Source organism: Lathyrus oleraceus, chromosome 3 (genome assembly GCF_024323335.1).
Source record: "Lathyrus oleraceus cultivar Zhongwan6 chromosome 3, CAAS_Psat_ZW6_1.0, whole genome shotgun sequence".
Taxonomy (NCBI): domain Eukaryota; kingdom Viridiplantae; phylum Streptophyta; class Magnoliopsida; order Fabales; family Fabaceae; genus Lathyrus; species Lathyrus oleraceus.
Window position 1 is genome coordinate 520566636 of NC_066581.1, and position 25231 is coordinate 520591866.

Below are 25231 nucleotides of genomic sequence, written 5' to 3' on the forward strand. Positions count from 1 at the left end.
TTTAAATATGAATTATGACAACAAAATGAAAAGGCATAGAAGACTTATTTTTATCTTTCGCACAAAGAAACTTTCGCATAAAAAGTATTTTTTTTAAGTACTCAGCACTGCTATTACTATAAACAGCTAGCACTGGGCTCTTCGCCACAGGACCTCTCTCATTGTGTTATCCTGTTACCACCTTCAATTAGTGAATCAAAAGAAATAAGACTAGTTGTTTACACTAAAAAAGTTTGCAATCATTTTTGTAAAACAAATATTAGAAGAAATATGTTCTTTTAAATGGATACATACATATAGACAAAATTTGGTTCTTCAATTAATTTGATCAAATAAATCAGATGATTGGCAGAGAACATGGTATCATTTTTGCTCAAGCTTTTTAAGTACTGTACAAAAGCCAAAGCCTCTGCAACTAAATTGGTTGCTAAGTAGATAGACTCTTATTCGAAGAAGGTAACGAAAGGAACATTCTTCCCTACTCAAAAGAAGAAGCTTAGTTGAGGCCAGAGGAGGAGTTTATGTCACTCCATGATGATGATGAGGTGCTGCACTTCACCTTCTTATGAAACTTGGGTGTTTTAGGTTGAGTAGGACACTTCGCTGACCTTATATTCAGAAGATAAATCTAATTAGGCTCCCAAACAAAATGCAACTTTAAATCATTAATCATGTTAGAAGATCAATTCTCACCTCCTTGGGATAAAGGGTCTGTCGAAATATGGCATAGGTTGGGCTTTTGGAACAAGTTCTTTCCGCAACCTTTTGATTTCTTCTTCTTCTTCCAACTTTTGAAGTGAATATAGTATAGCACACAAAAACATCAGCATTTAACGAAAGGAGACATAGGAACATGAATGTATGAATAGTAGTGTACCTTCTGCTGTCTCTCCCTTTCCAATTTATATTGTTCTATGAAGAGCAATTTTTCTGCCACCTGCATAATTTCAACATTTGTCAAATTTTGTTTCTATCTCCAACAATTCACATCTTCCATACATCAAGAAAAAATCGACTTTACATAAGTCTATGAATTCAGTAGCTAAAATTATCCATGGGGCCTTGATAGGCAAATAGGAGTGAGAAATCAAGAAAAAACAAAGGCACAACAAAGTCTTGAAAAAGTACAACAGAGGAGAAAAAGAAGAGAAAATGCACACTTGTTCATCAAACTCGGCGCGACCCAATGCCCGCATATCAGTATGAAGCTTCAGGTCAACTGGTATCGTAATTTCTTTGACGGGAGGTTTTGCCAAACACTGTTACAATAGCACCAAAAAGAATGCTAAATACCTCATATCATTACAGCAACATAAAACCATACATTATAACTATAATGTATACCACTAGAGCCACCTAGGACCATATTAATTATTATGCATAGTCACAGAGCACATAAACGAAGTTCTTTTCATTAAATAGCAAAATAGTCTTACCTCGGGTTCATCGGTTGTCCAAGGAAGACCTTGTGCAACAGGAATCCTTTGCTTTTCTTCTTCTGTCTTCATCTGTTGTACTTTTTGTACAAATTCCTCTTCTTTAATCTTCCCCCTTTGCTGCATGAAAATACCATAAAAATATGTCATAATCTCAGGTCTTTGGGCAACCAACAATGTAGAATAATATCAATCAATTATGATGAAATTACATCAGTTCTAAGCTTAAATGGTTCTGGACGGGTGACTTTTGGAAGCTTCTTTCTCAACCTTCTCCTTCCCCCAAGAGTGGTGGTTGATGATTCTAAGCTCTGCGATTCATTCAATTAATACTTCAAAACTCTTGATTCATTATAGTATATCATTAATTATTCTGCATTGTTGGTGATAAAATTACTCACATTTCTTCTGCTACCTCTTCCCCCTTTAGAAGTCAAACTGCAACTTGTAAAAAGTTTATAACAAAGTTAATAACAAAATAGCACTCACTCACTAACATATACACATAACTTCTAATATAAATTAAAAAGTTAGCTTAGTAATAATTGCAATTAAAGCTAAATTTATATTCAATTGCAGTAAAAACTAAATTTGTATTCAATTACAACCAAATAGCCCTTGAAAAAATAAGATGTTTCTGCCGTAACTAATCAAAACTTAATTGATTTCCAATTGGAATCAAAATAGTTCTTGAAAAAACTGAATTCTGTCGAAAACTCAGTCAAAACTCAAAACTGATCAAAACTGAATTCTGTCGAAAACTCAGTCAAAACTGAATTAGTATTCAAATGCAATCAAATAGCACTTGAAACTTTCAGCCAAAACTAAACAAAACCTAATCGGTAAATAGCACTTGAAATTTTCAGCCAAAACTAAACAAAACCTAATTGGTAGTCAATTGCAATCAAAATAGCCCTTAATAAAAATGTCTTTCTTACAAAACTACTCAAAACTAAACACTTAACCAATACTTCCATTCTTCCACGGTTGTTTTCTCCCTACCAGAAAATACTTAGGCAAGATGATCCTGCCACTCACATTTTATGACATTTAATAGACATAATTTATAACCTATGTAGCATCTATGTAGCACCGACACCTCTGGACAAAAAAAGTGTGTCTATGTGAGGCCCTTTATAACAATTGGTAGACATTTTATGACAATCGATAGACATACTTTTATGACAAGGGCTCTCTATAAGCAAACATGACACCAACACTTGTGATTAGTTTAATTTATTCAAATTATTACAGGTGTCATGTTTCAGTGTCTGTGCTTCATAGTTTATAACACTCAAATTCAATTAGAAGCTAGCTTGTTTGTATTGAATTTGCAATCAAATAAGAATAACCCTTGATAAAAAGTTAAAACTAATCAATGACAAAACTGGTATTCAATCAAAATTAAACACTTGGATTATGCAGAATCAAACCTAACCTTCCACGGGAGCCATCCAAAGAAGAACAAACAGAAGCATCTGGATCCAGTCCAAGATTTCGAGATGTCAAAATCAAATCTGCAGCACAAAATGAAGAACCAGAAACCCTAGCATTCTCTCCATCTTCATTCACCTGTTTTTGATCCTCATCTTTGGAATCAGAACTAGGTTCAAACAGAAGCTTCTCAAAAGCGTGAACTAAACTCATAACCTTCCCCGATCCGATTTGAGCAACACTCTCCCTCACCTCTTCCCTCAATCTCTCCCTACTTCTCTTCACAATCAAGTTCAAATTCAAACCCACATCACCTTCTCCTCCTTGTTTCTCAACAAAATCGCTCTCAATTTCATCATCTACTTTCTCCTCTTCTTCATTCTCTTCATCCTGATTCAGATTCTTGAAAAAATCCTCCTGAGACTTTCTCAGATTCCGGTAAGCAACACATACACACTTCTTCTCTTTACAGTTACAATGCGGCACCGTCGAACTCGAACCCGAACCACCGTCGTCCTTGCGTTTCTTCTTCGCCACTACGAATTTCCTCTGCCGGATTTTGGTTTGAGGGGAATTAGGGTTTCTAGGTTTCTGAGACTTTTTGGGAGAAGGTGAAACATTAGGGTTTAGATTTTCAGTGTGTTTGGGTGTTTGTTGAGGTTTGGATCTACATGAACGTGGAGTGGTTGTTCCGGCGATGATGGAAGACATGGTCGCCGGTGAAAATGGTGGTGCGGTGAGAAAGAATTTGAGGAAGAAAAAGGAAAATTCAGTGTTATAGTTGAGAAAGAGGCTCGTTTCTGTAACGGCTAGTTTAACTAGGACATGATTTGCATCTTTTGACCGTTGGATTATGAATTTAGTTCTCTGTATTTTTTCTTTCTTTTTGTAATGAAATATTTATTTGTTATCAACTTGGTGAATGAATCAAGGATACAAGGCCCGATTTAAGGGGCCTTTGGTAAAATTAACAAAATAAATTTTAATTTAGTTAATTAAATCTATCAAATTAATATGGGTTCAGAGGTTTAAGTGCTTTTTTTTAAATCACATAAACGTGGTTTTGATTATTTTAATAAAAATTTAAATAAAAAATTAAAAGAAATCTAATAATAGTTAGTTATTTTTTTTTCTTCTTTCATCGCAGGTATTTTTTTCCATCTTAGAAACTCAAATTCGATCGTATCACCACCATCGTATGTGTTTCTTTCACCACGCTCATCCTTTCTAAATGTCACATCTTCACTCGCTACCTCTCAGTCTCATATTTTGTTTTCTTTTCCTTTTTATCTCTCATGATTTTTGTTTATGATTTTCTCAAGTTTTGAGTTCTGATCTTACTGTGTTTCTTTTCAGTTGTTTAATTTGTTTTTATGTATGTTGTATGCGAGCAAAATAAATCAAGGATGCCAGACCCGATTTAAGGGGCCTTTGGTAAAGTTAACAAAATAAATTTCAATTTAGTTAAGAGGATTTTTTTAATACACTCTTAATATTTCTTAGCCACCACACAAACTTATTTAAATGTCTTTAGTTTTCAGAGATGCATCTCCAGACGCACCAATTTCTTAATAAACATTGAAATATTTCAGAGATGCATCTCTGGAGCAATTTAAAACATTTAATGCATCCCACTCAGAAGTCATTCACATTTGAACTGTACCGGAGATGCATCTCCGTGCATATTTCGGAGATACATCTCCGTAACGTCTCAAAACTTAGTTTTTCTTGTTACATTTTATTTATTTGTATTTAAATGAAGATTTAAACCATACCATACGATAGAAAAACAGAAAACTACGTACATAGTTTTAGATGGTCAAAAAATGTCATAGACAAATAAAATACCATCCAATCGAGACCAATAAAGTAGAAAGACCGTCAAAATAAAATACAGATTATAGTACTGTTGGTCAAAATAAAAGAGAGATAAAGAGAGTATGAAGGAGAAACAAGAAAAATAATAGTAAAAAGAAACAATAATGGTTATGAGAACTTTGAGGAGATGTTAAATAATAATCATTCATCTTTCTTGTTTTATTGGCTATAAAAGCCTTGTATCTTTCATTTTGTAATTATTAGAACATAATTTCAATAAATTCTTTTAGTGTAATTGAGTTGTGAAATTTTCATGTGAGGAGAGGTTAATGAATTTATATATTTTATTTTCATTAAGTTTGTGTGCTTCCGCGTTAATTTGTTCTTCCACAAATCTGATAATATGGGGAAATTTTGCGTAGTTTCCTAACAACTGGTATCAAAGCCAGTTGGTTGATTTTTCTAATTTTTTCTAGTAAAGAAATTTTTAGAGACGATCCTGAGAAAATCATATTTAAGTGGGAGTGATGGCTGCAGACGAAGGAAAAATGAAAATTGAAAAGTTCGATGGTATGGACTTTAGCTTTTGGAAGATGCAAATTGAAGATTATCTATATCAGAAAAAGCTACATCAACCTCTCATGGAAACAAAACTAGATTCGATGAAGGAAGATGAGTGGAACCTTCTCGATAGGCAAGCACTTGGCGTTATCCGATTGTCGTTATCTCGAAATGTTGCTTTTAACATTGTGAAGGAGAAGACAATCGCTGGTCTTTTGAAGGCTCTTTCAAGCATGTATGAAAAGCCTTCAGCATCGAATAAAGTTCATTTGATGAGACGGTTATTTACACTTCGGATGACAGAAGACACATCAATTGCACAACATATTAATGAACTCAATATTGTAACAACCCAATTGAGTTCAGTTAGAATTGAGTTTCAATAATTCGAAGACTATCGAATGTTGGAATTGTGGAAAGAAAGGGCATTACAAAAATCAATGTAGACTCCCACCAAAGAATCAAGAGGTAAAGGATGAAGCAAATGTTGCTTCCACTTCAAGAGGAGAAGACGTGTTGATATGCTCTTTGGAGAATAAGGAAGAGTCTTGGGTGTTAGACTCTGGAGCATCCTTCCATGCCACTTTCCAGAAAGAATTCTTTAATAATTATGTCTCTGGAAACCTCGGTAAAGTTTACCTCGGTAATGAGCAATCATGTGAGATTGCAGGTAAAGGTGTAGTGAAGATTAAGTTAGGTGGGTTTGAATGGGAATTGAAAAATGTAAGACATATTCCTGACCTGACAAAGAACTTAATCTCAGTAGGCCAGTTGGCTAGTGAAGGCTACACAACAGTGTTTCATGGTGATCAATGGAAGATTTCAAAGGGTGCAATGATAGTTGCTCGCGGTAAAAAGAGTGGTACTCTTTACAAGACAGCGGGAACTTGTCACTTGATTGTCGTTGCGAAAAATGAAAGTCCCAATCTATGGCACCAAAGATTAGGCCATATGAGTGAGAAAGGGATGAAGATAATGCACTCAAACGGAAAACTACAAGGTCTTAGGTCAATAGAAATTGACATGTGTGAAGACTGTATACTTGGAAAACAAAAGCGAGTCAGCTTTCAGACAAATGGGAGAACCCCAAAGAAGGAAAGGCTTGAGCTTATTCACTCTGATGTTTGGGGTCCAACTACCGTCTCATCTATTGGCGGGAAGAAATACTTTGTGACTTTTATTGATGACCATTCCAGAAAGGTATGGGTATACTTTCTGAAATATAAGTCTGACGTATTTGAGGCTTTCAAGGTGTGGAAAGCGATGGTAGAAAACGAGACCGGATTGAAGATCAAAAAGCTCCAAACTGACAATGGTGGTGAATATATAGACACCAAGTTCAAGAATCTATGTTATGAGCACGAAATCAGAATGGAGAGGACTGTGCCAGGTACGCCTCAACAGAATGGTGTAGCTGAGCGTATGAATCGAACTTTGACTGAAAGAGCCAGAAGCTTACGTGTGCAGTCAGGCTTACCGAAGCAGTTCTGGGCAGAGGCAGTCAACACATCGGCTTATTTAATCAACCGAGGTCCATCGGTACCATTGGAGCATAGAATACCAGAAGAGGTATGAAGCGAAAAAGAGGTAAAACTCTCACATCTTAGAGTTTTCGGATGTGTAGCATATGTGCATATTAGCGATCATGGCAGGAATAAGCTTCCTCGGTTATGGTGAGGATGAGTTTGGCTATCGACCATGGGATGATGAAAACAAGAAAGTGATCCGCAGTAGAGATGTGGGCTTTAATGAAAGAGTTATGTACAAAGATAGGCATAACACAAGCACCAATGAATCAAAATTAAATGACCCAATTTATGCAGAGGTTGATGATATCCCAGAAAGTCCTATAATTGAAAATCCTCAATTAGAGGAATCAACTGAACAAAGCAGTGAGCAACAGTATGACGCATCAGAGACTTGTACTCCAACTTCTATATTGAGAAGGTCTTCTCGACCTCATGTTCCCAATAGGAGATACATGGACTACATGTTGCTAACTGATGGAGGTGAGCCTGAAGACTATGCAGAAGCATGTTAGACCACAGATGCTAGTAAGTGGGAGCTTGCAATGAAAGATGAGATGAAGTCTTTAATCTTCAACCAGACATGGGAACTAGTTGAGTTACCTAGTGGAAAGAAGGCACTTCACAACAAATGGGTGTATCGAGTAAAAGAGGATCATGATGGTTCTAAGCGATACAAAGCTCGACTAGTTGTCAAAGGATTTCAGCAAAAAGAAGGAGTTGATTACACTGAAATCTTTGCTCCAGTTGTGAAACTCAATACTATCAGGTCAGTTTTAAGTATTGTGGCCAACAAAGAGCTTTACCTTGAGCAATTGGACGTGAAGACTGCATTTCTTCACTAAGACTTAGATGAGGAGATCTACATGCACCAACCTGAAGGTTTCTTAGAGGAAGGGAAACAGAATATGGTGTGCAGATTAAAGAAGAGCTTGTATGGCCTGAAACAAGCTCCAAGACAGTGGTATATGAAGTTTGAAAGCTTTATGCACAAGGAAGGTTTCCAGAAGTGCAATGCCGATCACTATTGTTTCTTCAAGAGATATAAGTCCAATTACGTCATTTTGCTACTCTATGTCGATGATATGTTAGTAGCAGGTCCAGATATGGATGAAATCAGAAACTTGAAGATGCAGTTATCAAAGGAGTTTGACATGAAGGATTTGGGTCCAACAAAGAAGATTCTTGGAATGCAAATCATGAGAGATAAGCAAAGAGGAATTTTGCAGTTATCTCAGGCAGAGTACATCAATCGTATTTTGCAAAGGTTCAACATGGGCAATGTCAAACCGGTTAACACACCTTTGGCAAGTCATTTTCGCCTATCCAAGGACCAGTCTCCTCAGACGGAGGAAGAAATAGAATTCATGGATAAGATTCCATATGCTTCAGCCATAGGAAGTTTGATGTACACAATGGTATGTACTAGGCCAAACATTGGCCATGTAGTGGGAGTTGTAAGCAGGTTTATGGCAAATCCAGGAAAAGCTCATTGGGAAGCAGTCAAGTGGATTTTGCGATATCTACGAGGCACTAAAAAGAAATGTCTATACTTTGGCAAAGGAGAAATAAAAGTACAAGCATACGTTGATGCAGACTTTACCGGTGAAGTTGATCACTGAAGAAGTACGACTAGCTATATATTTACTGTTGGTACTGGAGCAATTAGTTGGATATCGCGAATACAAAAGATTGTTGCTTTATCCACTACTGAAGCTGAGTATGTAGCAGTTACAAAAGCTAGTAAGGAATTAATATGGCTTTAAGGATTGTTAACAGAGTTGGGTTTCATGCAGGAGAAGAGTGTTTTGTATAGTGACAGTCAAAGTGCAATACATCTAGCAAAGAACTCTGCATTTCATTCAAGAACAAAACACATTGGTCTTCGTTATCACTTTATTAGATCTCTTCTTGAGGATGAGGTACTAACATTGAGCAAGATACAAGGAAGTGAGAATCCAGCTGACATGTTAACAAAGGTGGTGACAATTGATAAACTGAAGTTGTGCTCTTCTTCAGTTGGCCTGCTAGAATAATAAATTGATAAACGTTGTTGTTTGACCAAGGTGTGAAGACTGGTTAAAAACACTCTTCAAGTGGGAGATTGTTGGTCAAAATAAAAGAGAGATAAAGAGAGTATGAAGGAGAAACAAGAAAAATAATAGTAAAAAGAAACAATAATGGTTATGAGAACTTTAAGGAGATGTTAAATAATAATCATTCATCTTTCTTGTTTTATTGGCTATAAAAGCCTTGTATCTTTCATTTTGTAATTATTAGAACATAATTTCAATAAATTCTTTTAGTGTAATTGAGTTGTGAAATTTTCATGTGAGGAGAGGTTAATGAATTTATATATTTTATTTTCATTAAGTTTGTGTGCTTCCGCGTTAATTTGTTCTTCCACAAATCTGATAATATGGGGAAATTTTGCGTAGTTTCCTAAAGTACTACTACTATATACTAAGACACTATTGTGTATGTCTGACTACATCTCATCTACCTCATTTTCCTCCTCTGTCAACTCTGTCTCCTCGACCATTAATCTCACTTGTCCCCTGACGCTGTCTCCGATTCATCAATGCTCATTTGTGCCTCCGTCATGATGGCATCTATGACCTGTCTCACATCAGACCCATCAGGGAAGATACCTCTGTCAATGACTGCCTGCACAATCTCCAATGTGCGATGACACCTAGGAAAGACATCCTTAGCATTATCTAGTTGTGTCTTCTCCTCCTCTAGTATCTCTTGATGAGCGGGTCTCGGAGGGTCTCCTAGAGTAGCTTGCACCATGTACGGATGTGACATCCTGAAAAACCATCTGATGTACCATTCGACGTAGCTCCAGTCACTCTCAGTTATGGTAGCGCATGCCTCCTCTGATACCAGATGACTCTCATAATCATCAAACATGTCCTCTATCTGTATATGTGTCAAGGTAGGATGAGCGGAGACAACAAGGTGTCTGGGAATGGTCTAAGTGTAGTCGAACTGCCGCATGATGCGCTCGGGTAGATGAAGAATAATGAGACGTGATCCGTATGCCAAACATCCAGAGTATATCATTATCTCATCAAATGTCTTGATCTAACGGTGATCAACATAGTTGTTAAAGTGCGTGTCCTCATCAACCAAATGGTCAAGATAGACTTTGTAAGGCTCGGTCGCTTGGTTCCCTCTAAGAAGGATAAAAGCAGTAGCACACGAAATATCCTCATTGTAATCAGGTACACTCGCCCAACCAGAGATCCACGAGAAGTGCTGGAGGATCCAACCCTAAAATGAAAAGTTTGGAACACATGAATCATCAGTAATGGCTTTGCAAAGATGAAATGAAAATGACAAAGAAACATTCAAAGACTAAAAATTATTACCTTCAGTAGTGTGACGCTGCATGTGACCTGCTTCGTCTTCCGCATACAATGCTCTCTCAACTTCAAATACAGGTAAGCCAAACAAGTCGCCCCCCAATTATACTTATGGATCCGCTTGAAATCCACGAAGTAACGTAGGTAGACGACGTCTGTATAGGCGATACTCTTGTCCATAAAAATCGTAGTGCCAACCAAATAAAGCAGGTATGCTCTCAATACATACGACATGTGGAGCGCCACCTGCTCATCATCACTATCAGTTTGCTATGCACTCGGAAACCAAGAAAACCACTCTAACTAAAACCAAAAAAGTATATTTATTTGGACAAAACTAATGTACAATCTAGGAACCTTATGTTGGACAAAAATTGTTTATATCCCTTTGGGTTTTGATGATAACAAAGTACTTAAGGAACAATTGGGTATACTACCATATATCCAAGTATGCAAGATCATAAGTTTAAAATTCAACTTAGAACTGAACTTGATAAAAGGAAATGAAGAAAAGCTAAAGGACTCTGATTCTGAAGGATTAGAATCTGAACATGGTATCCCAGCTTCTAGTGACAACTCAGACTCTGAAGACCTCAGCTAAAGGTACTCAGCTTCTGATTCGTACTTTGTCTCCAAAGCAGACCGATCTTGTCAATGTCAGCTTATGGAAAAATTCAACTAGAGTTTCTTAGTGCAAGACTTAAGGAAAAGTTAACATGACCTCTTAACTCTGGCCCAACATCTTGGTAAATGCCTAGTATGAAAGATACGCAGTGGACGAAGTAATTACACAATGGATAAAGATCTTAATAGGATTGACTCCAACGTCTCTCTTGGAAATGCTTCTCAACAAAGATCACTTGTGCAAGTCACCTTCCAACGACTCTTTTTCTGCCTCTATAAAAATGAGTTGAAGATTTGAAGGAAGGTCACCAAACTAACGAACAATCTAAAAAGAACAACACTGAGCATAAATTTGAGGTAAAGTTTTTATAATTGTTTATTGCACAAGTTCTTAAGATTTCTTATCTTTGTATATCTTAGAAATCTTTGTGTTGAAGTATCTTTGTGGTTGTTATCACTTCTATAGCCTCTGATTTTACATCAAGTATAGTTGTTATCTATTCTCCTAAACTATTTGTTTAGAGTATAAGAAGTCTCTTGCTGGTTTGCTTGAGTAGTGGAAGTCTCTTTCTATTTTGCTTGAGCAGTGGAAGCCTCTTGCCTATGTGCTTGAGCATAAGTCTCTTGCTAGTTTGATTGAGCAGAAGTCTCTTTCTAGTGTGATTGAGCAATTGAAGTCTCTTGCTAGTTTGATTGAGCAAAATGTAATATGTTTGATTATAGTGAAACACTCTTGTTGGATAAGGAGATTAGACTACTCTCTATTTGTGAGAGGAATTAGGATAAACTTTGTGTGGTGTTTTACTTCTTGCTTCTGAATATTATTCATTCCACTACTAACAACTCTAAGATCAGATTTTGAACTTGTTCAGATTATGAAGTTGGTTTTTTGGAAGAATAAAAAGAATTAACATACACAATTCAATCCCCCTTCTTGTGTATTTTTCTCACATTCACCTTATTTGAATTACTCTCAAGATGGAAGCACAAAATTACTTAGGGACTACTCATGGAAGAGAAAACTATGTTCAACAGTATTGAGCCATGTGTGAGTTAACAAAGCACTTTGTGCACAGGGAATATCCAAATAAAATTCCTCTTCATATCACTCAAACCTAAATATCACCACACATTGAGATTCAAGAAAATATTTTTTTTATACCCAAATCCAAATATCGACTAATGTTAGGATCCAAACAAATCCTCTAAGTATTACTTAAATCCTCCTCTCATGGTTCAAACTTGAATGACTTATCCATTCGGAAGTTGTCTCCTCGAGCCAACCCTACAACACCAAAATTTATTCTCCATTCTTCACCTCCTTAGACATACAACTCGAGGAAAAGTTGTTTTAAATTATCCTAAGCCCAATCCATCATATAATGATTGACAAATCAACCACCACCTTCAACACTCAACATAAACTAATGGCATGGACAACAAACTCGACATTGGAAAACAATCCTGAAAGGAATCAATTCTCATAATTTTCCACATGACTCCGACCTCCTTGAAACATATATATAAATGCTTTGATATCTGAGTGTCGTGTACATAACCTCTTAACCCAGTACCACTCACTTATTCTTTGCAAAAGTAACTTGAGCATCTCAGTGTTTATAAGTACCCCGTCGGTAACTAATCTAATGTACTTTTTGGTACATTCACTATATTTATGAGCCATTCGTTTGGATCTAACTAGATAAGTCATATTGGACAAGATCCGATGAAATTAATTTTCAATGATTTTTAATATTATTCTTGTTAAATCAAAGGTTATAAACCTTGCTAGTAATATGTTATGAACAATATCTTACTAGTGTATATGTGGGTAATAAGGAGTTATACCAATTACGTGTTATGATCAAAATTTGTGATAATTTAGAGTTATGATTAGATTATTAGGGTTTGTGTTAAGCATTCTATTTTTAGCTGTTTGGGTGTCTTCTTCAACTTGGTTAACACCGCTAATATGGATGATGGACACGTATACTAACTAGTAACACCCCCTCTCGTAATGGGCATCAACATGGAGGTGGCGGCTGAGAGCTCATCCTTATGATAGGGTGACAATGTTAGGGTTTACGGACATATTTTTTTTATCAAGGTTATGAGTTAAGGAGCCATAGCTCATACACCTGCACTCGTCTTCAGCTCAAAGTTGTTGAACTCAATCTTCCCTTCGTTGTTAGTCGACGGTGAATGGTACTCAAGCTTCACAATTTTCTGATAGTCTCAGCAAGGTAAGAGATTTTGGAGTATGTATTTTAGAACTGCAAGAGGGGTGTACTCATTGAATTTTAGTTCAATTGAGGCCTTCATGTCATTGAAGTAGACATATGTGGTATGCCAATTGATGTTCATTCTGGTGTAATGTGTTTTGGTATGAAACATGAGACAATAGCCCATACTTATAGTAGTTATAGACAAATATGGACCTTTGAAATTCTATTTTGTACCAGGGGATATTCTTGAGATGCATATGTAGTACCACACTGTTATCTTAATTCGGAGATGTATTTTCGGAACCTCTTAGAACATAATGAAATTTTATTCCAGACAGAAGCAAAACATGTATTAAATGTATATATGAAACGCACACACACACACACACACACACATATATATATATATATATATATATATATATATATATATATATATATATATATATATATATATATATATATATATATATATATATATATATATATATATATATATATATATATATTAGACATCATTAATATTAATACAAGATTACATATAACACATTGTTGAATAAAATCTAAAATGAACCGAAACATTTGTCGCCAACTAAATTTATATCTATGGGTGGTACATTCTTTGACTTTTGTTTATTTGATTCTCTTTCAATCTCGCTCAATTTGGTGAACTCTTGCATCCTTTCCACAAAATGGTCTGACCAAGTTTCAACTTTTGTTGTTGAATGAGATGGTCACTCCGGTGATGTAAGTGGTATAGGGCATCCCGAATTCAAATAAGCTTGAATAAAGTGTCGCATTTTTGAAAGTCACCCAATACACATAATAAAATCATTTGGATTTTGAGGCAGCGTGGTGCGCAATGGAAAAAATATTTCTGAGAAACTGTACCTTGTAAGATCAATACACACTCTATCATACGCACTTGCTATGGGATGACCCATTTCAGGGAAATGCATCCATGTATCCTCCTGTGTCGATCAACTAATGCAATGAACAAAAGATTCATAAATTGCATCAATTTTTTCTTTTTTTCCCGTATAGTCGTGTGTATGATTCTTTATGGCCCCTCAACTCTTTGATAAGTTGATGGTAGACAAATGTGTGATCCTCTTCTTCTTGACTAAGCAGAGCATAAACAACTCTAAAATCACAGTTACCGTCACCCCTAATATTTATAACTTGTTCAATGTATTTGTCCATAAAAATTGACATTTCGTCAATGAATGAAATTTTTGGTGGAGGCGGTGAAGGAGGTGGTTTGGTAATTCAAGATCTTTTGAAAACACTTTTTTAAGATTTTGGAGTTGGTGAATCCGAAAAAAAATTGCCAACATGCTATGAAGGAGACCACGTCGTTGAATTATCACTCAGTGTAGATTTGACATTCTTTGAAGCACCTTTTATTTTTACCAGTTGAGAGGGTGATTTCAAGTCATTAGTTTTAGGATAAGCAATCTTCCTCAATTGCTTTTCTATTTAGAGTTTCATATTGTCTTCGTTATCTTCCTTTAATTTGAGCTACTTTTGATCACATCTTACTTTGTACTTTATATATATACTTTGGGGAGACATGAATATATAGGTTTTTAAATATACACATAAAAAACCATGTAGGGTGTGGAAAAAGTTTATTCCGCCTTTAATTTTGCACAGCTCCTTTGATTTATAAGACCTAAAATACCCCCTTTCTATTTTAGCAAAATACCTATCATTTCAATAAATCTACTATAGTATTCGGTAAACGTGCTCAAATAATTTACAAGTATCCCAATTTCATCTAAGTATTAATACTTGTATAATAAAGAGTTTTTCTTATTGATATATGAATTGAAAGATAGATAGTCAATTATTTTAGTTTTAATTTTTTAAAGTGATTTTTATAAACATGTTTTTTAAATTATTAAAATAAATAAATCATTTTTAATCAATTAAAATATTATTGACATGCGTGACATACATATACATTAATTTTAAATATACATGTGAAAATAAAAATGATATATTTTTATTTAATTTTAATTTTAATTACTCTTGAAATGGTTGGACATAATAAAATGCAAAAGATATGTAACTATTATATAGCAGTTAATGAAAGAGAAAAGTTAAATTTAAAAATAAAAATTGATAAGGATATATATGAAACAGAAATAAACTAAAATAATATTTAGAAAAACTATTAAATTAATTTCTTTTTTACAATTTTTTACAATATTTTTTTAAATTGCTTTAAACAAAAACGTATAATACTAAAAAATTATTTTAAGAGAAAACTAAAATAAATGGAACAAGAATCATATCCCTTCCAAATTTACATATTTAAAAGAAAAATCCTAAGTAATATATTGAAATGACTTTTAGGAATGATTCTATGTCTTTTGTATATAAACACTTTATTTTTTTTCACCAACAAAATATAACCACATTTTTGTCATGTCATACTCATGGATAAAGAAAAAAAAAAATAGAAATATAATATTTTTATTTAAATATATTTTTTCTTGTTGGACTTGGACTTGCACATGTGAGATTTATCGTGACTTCATCATGGATTGATGACCATTGATTACTCAAGGATTTTTCTTTTCAACTTATAGTTATTGAAATTGTTAAATGTTTCTTTTTTAGCTTAAAATGCACTCAATATATATGTATTCAATTTCTAACATCTGAAGCAAAGTTAATTCGTAGTTTTGAAGTTTGCAAATCTGCTTTCATTTGAAAGGCAGTTTAATCATGGTGCTTTGGTCAACACCTAAAGGCACATGAAAACGACCTTCTCCAATAAATTCCTACTTATGATGATATTCCAAATATTTGTAATTATGATGATATATTTTTTCATTTGATTTCTGAATTGTGTCTGGAATAAATGTTCAATATATTCAAAATTAATCCGATGAAAATCTCAATTCGATTCGTGGTTAATATGTTTAACTCCGCTTTAGTTCGATATTAGTCCGTGAAAAATCTTTTAGATAAGTTTTGTTCGTTATTTGATTAGAAATTAGCTGAAAACTTCATTTGTTTGTATAAGGAGATTCGTGGACAAATCCTTCTAAAATTCTCAAGTTTATTGGATACTCAAGAATAATTCTCGGGGACATGGGTCAATGTCGAATTTGTATTATTCTATAGTGTTTTTCCTTCCTTTGATTTTTCGCTGCCTATTTATTCATTTGTTTTACAAAATGTTTTAAAACTCTGATTTTGCAAAGATTTTGTTTTCAACCAAAGTTTTTCAAACCTCCACATTTCACCCTCTTTGTGTATGAAGTCACATGTCCAATAAGCCATGAGAAAGTTGTAGAAGTAGTGGGGAACAAGCGCATTAAATGCATTTCACGTCATTGAGACATTTTGTCGACTATTCACGCATGTGGTCTTAGGATCATAGGTTAGGGCGTGATACTTATCTCTAGAGCATTCAGGTGCATTTTAGTTAGAGGTGAAGTTTGGTTGTTGATTTTTAACTTTATGTCTTCCTTTAATTTAATGTACTGCTTGCTCATTTTATATAAGGATTTTCTGGCCTTTTGGTTGATCAGCTGGAGGCACTTCATCGAAGTGTTCAGGTTCTCCACTTGCAGCTTGACCAACATAAGATGGTCTAGGATGGAGCTTTCGGGAGGGAAAGGGTGTTAGGAGGTAATGCATGATTTTTGTTTCTTTGTAACATGTATGAACAACAATATTTATTTATTGACCTTTCTTTGTCGGGTATTTTAATGTTCACCGTATTTTGTTTAATATTATTCATGTTTTTTTTGTTATACTAGCTGAATCATTCTCGACTCAGTCTATTAGCTTTGAGTAAGTTTGTCACTTATGCCCTTGTTAGGATTGTATTTGATTACCCTTTTAAATAAAGACTTGCAACATTTGTATTATCTTGTCTGGGTTTTTTCTTGGGCAGGAACCAACAAGGCATTTGAAACGCGTTGTCACCGCCCCTTTGGTGGGAACTAGCGTAACTGTCAAACTTTGTCATCACCTGTCCTGGTCGATGAGAGCTGACATAACTACTAAGCTTCATCGTTACCCGTCCTAGTAAAAGAGAACTGGTGTAACTACTAAGCTTGTCATTAGTCGTCCCAATCAAAGGGAGTTGGTGTAAATCTTCAGCATCACTAGGAACCATCTTTGACCAAGGGTGGGGTTCCCGTCCTTGTTCCCAGATTTTTTCCCTGGTTCAGGGTGGACGTCTCCTAGGCTTCCCCGTCTATGCTATTTGAGTGGCTAGTTCCTAAGTTTGGGTGCACCAACTGCACTTAAACACGTTTTTCCTACTAGGGTCATGTTTCACCAAGACAATCTATGTCATATTTCTGAGGATTATAATATTATTTGTGCGTACATCATTTTGTTAGGAAGAATATTTACTTATTTAATTTTTTAGGAGCCTTGAGAAATACTTATCTTGCGCATTGAAAGGGATTGCATGCGTCGTTTTGGCAGTCAGCATCAGGGGCCCCGCATATGATCATCCGACAATAGGTTTTACCTTTTATGGCATATGTGTCAGCAAACTTTATTTCCTGACAGGTCTATTCTCTTTATATTGTGTTGTGGGGTTCGACTCTTATAGGTTTTTGTGCTCGGTACTTTGCTTGGGATCACGACCCAAAATTTCTTAAGATTACTCCCTCCTTCAAGTACTGAGGTGGGTCGTGTAGGTTATTTTTTATTTGGCAACAGGTGTACCTCGACTTCATTATAGAACTGTTGTATGTGTTGATAGTTCGACTTGCCTAGTGGCTACTCCACAGTTCCTTTTCAGTAGTTCTTTTACCGATTGTAGGAGGTTGACAAATTTGTTGGATTCATGGAATTGTTTTCCCCTTCCACCTACCTTTGTGCTTATCTCAGGTTATGTATGGATCAATGAAGGTCCCATTATAGATTGAGCTTTCTAAAGTGATATGACATGTTGCGATGATAAGGACGAATTTCTAATTTGCGTTAGAGGTTCGTTTCCTCAACCATGATAACACTAACTCATGGATTATTTTGGTTTAGCTTCTGATAAGATGAGATCTGGTGATAAGAGATCGTTATTATCACAACATTTTCTTCTCGATCTCCTTAATTGTAGTAAACAGAATCAATCGTTGGATCGAGAGATTCAGAGGAGTTCTCTGTCATGAGGTTGAGAGTGAATTCCTCTTACGATTTTATTGCGATCTTGCTTGGGATCGAATGAGATTTGATCGTGGAATTTCACGGGACCAAAAGTTGTTCCCATACACAACGGAAGTGTTATGTACTAGAATCATAATTATGATTGATTGGTGATGATGAATGTAACACCCTAAACCCCACATACAATTTTAATGCATAATTTAATAAAATTGCAACCACAAAGGGTGTCAATCACATTAAACATACCTTGCTCCGTAACACAGGTTATAAATTTCACATAAACATATGTCATCGAATGCTCACCTTCACTTAGGACATCATCGCAACAAAATCATAATTAAAGCAATTAAAAACCATATTGCATTCGTACCATTTAGTCTCAACTTCAACTTCCATAACAAATAAATAGTTTAAATAAATCAGCTCAACAACCACATCAGTTATAATACTTTAACATAAATATGACATAAGAAGTGAAAGCAAGCGTTCTTAGCCCGATGTTACGTGGTCAGAGCAAGACCCTACTAAAGAAAATGATAAACTATTAGAAGCCACTCCATGAGCTACCTTCCACTTATTTTATCCCTGAAACAAAGTTATAGCCCTTTATTTCAAATATCCAACACTTCAAATGACACTCGATTTGGACTTACGGGTCAAAGGTTATGACCAAAATGATTTTGAACGAAAAACACAAACAGAGGCTCCCGCACTGAGCGCGGTCGTGACGGACAGAATGCAGAATTTTCTGCGTTTTTCATTGTTGGAGGCCTTCCGGACCTCCGATTTCGATTTCCTAGAAAGACAAACACTCAAAAAATTACAACCCATGCAATGCTCTAATTATCTTAAGTTAATTTACAGTTTTAACACAATTAAATCATCTAATCATAGTTTTAAGATTATGCCTAAAACCTTCGAAATTGTAGCATTGGTGGATATATGTTCAATCATCAATACAGAAAAAATACACGCACATAAGGGACACAAAATTCATCATATAATTACCATATAACAACCATCATAGCATCCCAATTCAAAATTATGAATCAAAACACCCAACCCTAAGGAGGTTAAGAGTTCCTCCATTCTACCCTTATATCATACCCTTTACTATTGGAACAAGCTCCCACCTTTATCTGATCTCCAGCAAAAGCCCTCGATCGTCTTTTTTAACCTCTAAGTTTTTGCTCTTCCTCTTTGCCTCTTTTGCTCCAATCTCACGTACTGACAAAATCTCCCAAAAATCTAACTTATCTCCCAACTTTTGAAATATATAGTAATCTCCTTACTTTTGCTTTATTATTATTTTTGCCTAATTTAACTCTAGTTTCTCTCTTCTTACCACAAACTCTCCTCGAATTCCACAATTGGCACAGACTCCTATTCTCTCCAATTTCTTATTTTATCAATAATAATAAAGTAAATTCTAATTATTATAATCATTTTCTAACTTACTCTATCGTCTCATCGCACCTTAATATTTCTACCACACCTCAATAACACATATCCAAATAATTTATTTTAAATCGCACCAACATCTAATAATTAAATAAAACACCGAAAATCATCATGAATCACCAATAATTCAAAACAAAATAATTAAAAAAATTGGGGTATTACAATGAACTCTTAATGCGAATGATGATCTCTTATACAATGGCGCGGGAATAGACCTGCAAAATTAGTGCATTGTCAATTACAAAGTCCAAGATGAGTGAAGTGCAATTATTTGATCAGAAAAGTGTACCTTAAGTCTCACATGTATCTGTTATATACGATGAATAATTTTACATGTACCTTTGCATAGTTGGGCTTGATATCTAGATCTTATCCGTATGAGGTCTTTGGTCGGTCTAGAACAATCTTAATTACAAAATCCAACAATAGCTAGAGATATGGGTGGTAAAACAGGTCGGATCCTTCAATTTAGCCCTTCATTTTTAGCGGGTCGAATCAAAGTTTATGATTCACCCCTCTACTTTGTCCATCTCGTTTTGTCCTATTTTTTTATTGGACTCTAACAGGGGTATGCTTAAAGGGACGAACCTGATTGTTTGCCACTTTAAAATTTCAGGTGTTGTATGGTCCATCGAACTCCTTGTTTAGCCCATCAAATTTTATGAGTCGAGTCAAAATTTTCTATCAACCTTATATTTTTTTTTCTATGTATCATCCTTTTTTTTTCGGACGAGTTTTGATGAATTGAATCTAAATAGTGCGCATATGCACATTTGAGAGCACTAATTAGATACACTTAAATTTAAACACCAAATAAAAAGATTTTTAAAAAAAGAGTACAATATGAGGTAGATCATGAAGCATAATGGGAAGTGAAAAGTACTACATGACTATGATTTTTAATTTCCATTCTCCCAAGTCCAGTCGATGTCTTGTACCTAAAGTTTTTATGGCCCATAATCATAATCCAAAATCTTTACTTGAATCACACATTTATACATCTTAATGCATTCCCATTTCATAAGGTACAAATAATATAGAATGTGGCCAGCACGAGAAATTTCTTAACTTACAGCTCATAGTTAATCATATTCTTATTCTCTTCCAATAGAACTTTTTTTTTTTGACAATTATATTTATATATTTATCATATTTATAACCATGAATAATTAATATTGAATATAATAATTTTATGATACTACTATAAAATATGAATATCTAGGAAGGTGGTAGTGATGAGAATGTGCTGCTTGAAGTTGAAGTTGAAGTTGACAGTTTAAAAACACAGGCAAAACGCGTGGGACGCGTGAGGGTGGAACGCGTGAGGAAGCTGTAAACTTCAATTTTGCCGGTTGAATATATATCAAAGAAAACCAAAATAAAATTAGCAATAAGTTTCCAATTTTACCCATGTCACACTTTACGTACAAAATAAAATTGAAAAAGACTTTTTTATTAATATGAATTCAACTTGAGTCTAGATGAAGATGGTAGATTAATTTAATTGTTAATAATTTATTATTAATAAGTTTTAATAAATAGTTGTTAAATATTAATTATTGAATGTTTGATTGTTTTTTTTGTTTTTAAATAGAAATGATAATTTGGTTTAATCAATTAAATTCGACAATGTTTCTACTTTAAATTTCTATCTCATTATTTGATAAATGGAAGAAAAATATATATGAAAGTAAAGTGTGTATAATTTTTTTTCATTTTTAAAACAATTTTCAAAAACAAAATTGGCTTATGTTTTTAGTATAATAAAAAACAACAACAAATTCTTTTTTAAATAATATATTTTAAATTTGAATATTACTCCCTCCATCTCATAAAAAATTTAATTTAAATCGTTAACGACTCTAAAAATTATTTGGCTAATTTATATTTTTGTCCTTTTATTTTACTTTATTCATATTAATTTTTTATTTATTCAATTTCAAATTTTTGTAATTAAAAATGATGATATATTTCTCATATAATTTTCTTTTTTGAAAATTTAAAAGCAAAACATATAAATTACACGTAATTAAAAATGGACGATGATCAATTTTAAGTTTAAAAAGTAAAATGATCAAGAAAATATTGTGGACCTTTTAAGATAAAAAATATAAATTATAAGCTATTAAAAATATATATATTTTTATTGTTGGAAATCCACCACAAATTATGGAGAATTTCAATCAATCTTGATGAACAAGATTGTTATCACCCACGCAATGACAATAACAGAAAAGAACAATGGAGAAAGAAAGAAAGTAAAGAACGATGAAGGAGAAGAATAATTAAAAATTATGCAGAGTTTCTCTCTGCCCACAAACTGTGGAAAACTTCTTATTCACTTTGCAACTGCAAAATACTATGATACAATATTATGAATGCTCTATTCACTTCATTACAAGAATAAGAGTTACTCACCCTATTTATAGATTTAGGTTAACTTGGACCTCAAGCCAAAACCCAAAACTATAAAAGTCCAAAATAGCTAACACTACTAAAATAGACATAAGTCGAAATCCTGTGTGAGGCAGCATGCTTCAACACTTCGACACACTAACACAAATTAACATACTAGGTGGTTCGACACTTCCTTGTTCTGTCGAGCAACCTGCTTCGACACAAGGAATTACAATTCAACACACCACCTAATTCATTGTGTCTACGCTATCTACATTCATCATAACGCTTAGTCTTCTGAACACTTCGACCTGCACTCCCTTCGTCATGATGTTTGCAATCTAATTATCAGTTTTGCAGTGTTTCACATTCATATTCACTTATGGTAATTGCTCCATGACTCTTCACTATTATCTCTTCGACCAGAATCACCATACACGTTGCTTAACATGCACAAAGAGAAGCAACTACGTATTCTATTTCGTACGACGATAATGCCACTACTGACTCTTTTCTCGAACTCCAAGCAACTGGTGCACCACCTAGCATAAACACATAGCCACCTGTGGATTTTCGATCCTCAGCATCACTACACCAACTTGAGTCAGTTTATCCCACTAATTTGCATTTCTTTCCTTCATCAGCTGCAGGAAACAAAATGCATATTCGAAAGTTCCTTTCAGATACCTTAGTATCCTTTTCGTCGCTGCTAGATATGATACCTTTGGCTTCTATATGAACCTACTCACCATACCTACATTGTATGCTAAGTCAGGCCTTGTATGACAAAGGTATCGAAGTGACCTAATAAGTTTTCTATATAAGGTTGGGTCGACATCATCTTCATTTGAATCTTTCGACAATTGTAATATGGGCTCAGTTGGAGTCGAAGTTGGGTTGCAATCTTGCATCTCAAATCTCTTGAGTATTTCGCCTGCATACTTTCTTTGGTGAATCATCAAACCTCTACCACTTTTGTAGAATTCAATGCCAAGGAAATGTGTAATGTCACCCAGATCTGACATTTCGAATTCCTTATTGAGATCACCTTTAAAGTCTTCGATCTTCTTTTTGCAACTATCTAGTATCAACAAGTCATCGACATAGAGGCATAATATAAGTAATTTACTCTTGCTTATTTTTACATATACTCCATGTTCAGATTTGCACTTCACAAATTTCTTCTCCCTTAAAAAGTCATCTATCTTCTTATTCCAAGCTCTTAGAGCTTGTTTAAGTTCGTACAGGACTTTATGCAGCCTGTACACTTTTCTTTCTTCGATATGTTTCACAAACTCAACTAGTTGTGCAACATAAAATTCTTCTTCTAATGGACCATTAAGGAATGCACATTTCACATCCATCTGACACATCTGCCAGTTGTTCATGTTTGCTAGACCAACAACCAATCTGATTGTTTCGATCCTAGCAACAGGTGCAAAAACCTCATCGAAGTCGATTCATTCTTTCTGAAGAAATCCTTTTGTCGCAAGTCTCGCCTTGTGTTGAGTCACTTCTCCTATGGGATTCAACTTCACCTTGTATACCCACTTCACATCGATTGCCTTCTTGTCTTGGGGCAATTCGACAAGTGACCAGGTGTTGTTGACTTCGATTTACTTTAGCTCATCGTCCATTGCTTTCATCCACTTCGAATCTTTCAATGCCTCAACTGCATTGACAGGTTCGACATCTGTGTAGAAAACATAATGTACCAGCTCACCTTCTTCATTGACCACATCATCTGATGTAATCACACATTCCTGCAGCCTTGCAGGCATGTGTCTTGTTCTTTGAGATCTTCTTGTGCTTGCTTCACCTCTGACTTCTTCCTGTCGAACTTCTCTTTCGACTTCACTAGTTGGTTCGTCACAAAAGATTCTCACTGAATCCTTCTTGACATTCTTAGTCTAATCCCACTCCTTAAGCTCATCTATGATCACGTCCATGCTGATCACCACTTGCTTATTCACTGGGTCGAACAACTTGTATCCTTCAGTCGAATGATATCCTATCAGGATCATCTGATTCGACTTGTCATCAAGTTTTCTTATCAACTGATCTGACACATGTCTATATGCTATAGATCCAAACACCCTCAGATGACTCAAGCTAGGCTTGACACCAGACCAACATTCTTCTAACGTGATTCCTTGTAACTTCTTCATCGGACATCTGTTTAGGATATATGTCGCAGTCGACACAGCTTCTCCCCATAATTCTTTGGGTAGATGCTTGCCTTTTAACATAATTCTAACCATATTCATAATGGTTATATTCTTCCTTTCCGCGACTCCATTCTACTGTGGAGTGTAGGGTGGCACCACCTCATGCACAATCCCTTCTTTCACACATAATGCATTGAAGTCTTTCGACACAAATTCTCCACCACCATCAGTCCTCAAAATCTTGATCTTTCGAATGTTCTGTCTTTCAACCATAGATTTAAACTTGACAAATACTTCGATCACTTCACGTTTCTTCTTGATCAAGTAAGACCACAGTTTTTGACTAAAATCATCTATGAATGTAACAAAGTATTTGTTACCTCTAATCGAATCCACCTGGAGAGGACCACATACATCAGAGTATATGATTTCAAGAATTGCCTTCGACATGCTTCCTGCATCCTTACTGAAGTTGTTCTTATGCTACTTTGCTTGCACACATTTTTCACACACTTCGTTTGGAATGTCGATTTCTGGTAATCCTGAAGTCATATTTCTTCTCTTCAAATATCTAATGTCTTTGAAACTGAGGTGACCAAGTCTATAATGCCATATCCATTCATCTCTGCTGCCTGCTGTTGCAAGGCACTTATGCTCCATCACATTTTGTTCAATCTTGAAGGTTCTATTCTGCGACATTGGAGCCTTCAAGACTAACCTTCCATTTGAGTCGAGAACTATCACCATCTTGTCTTCGATCAACATCTTGTAGTTCTTTTTGACTAACTTCCCTATGTTGAGCAAATTGCTCTTCATGCCTGGTATGTACAACGCATTTGAAACTACTGACATCTTGTTATCTTTCCTCATAATCAAAACATCATCAACACCTTCAGTTGTTAGAGTGTTATCATTTGAAAATTTCACCATGTTCTTCATTGAGGGTTTTATGTTGACAAACCAATCTTTTCTTCCAGACATGTGTGATGAGCATCCTGAGTCCAAGTACCACTGGTCCTTGAATCTCTCTTCATCTCTTGTTGTAACCATCAACAACGTCTCTTCTTC

At 34.9% G+C, this 25231-nt stretch overlaps 1 protein-coding gene across 1 annotated transcript; it reads right to left on the bottom strand.

Annotated features, from left to right (window-relative positions):
* Positions 1–259: 259 nt before the first annotated feature.
* On the bottom strand, positions 260–3759 carry LOC127128612 (microtubule-destabilizing protein 60). The gene is made up of 8 exons (XM_051057978.1): positions 2875–3759; positions 1838–1874; positions 1649–1747; positions 1437–1556; positions 1161–1259; positions 878–937; positions 694–788; positions 260–608 (listed from the first exon to the last, which is right to left on the bottom strand). The coding sequence occupies exons 1-8, from the start codon at positions 3579–3581 to the stop codon at positions 497–499; spliced, it is 1329 nt and encodes a 442-aa protein (XP_050913935.1). The 5' UTR covers positions 3582–3759; the 3' UTR covers positions 260–496.
* Between the last annotated feature and the right edge of the window lie 21472 nt (positions 3760–25231).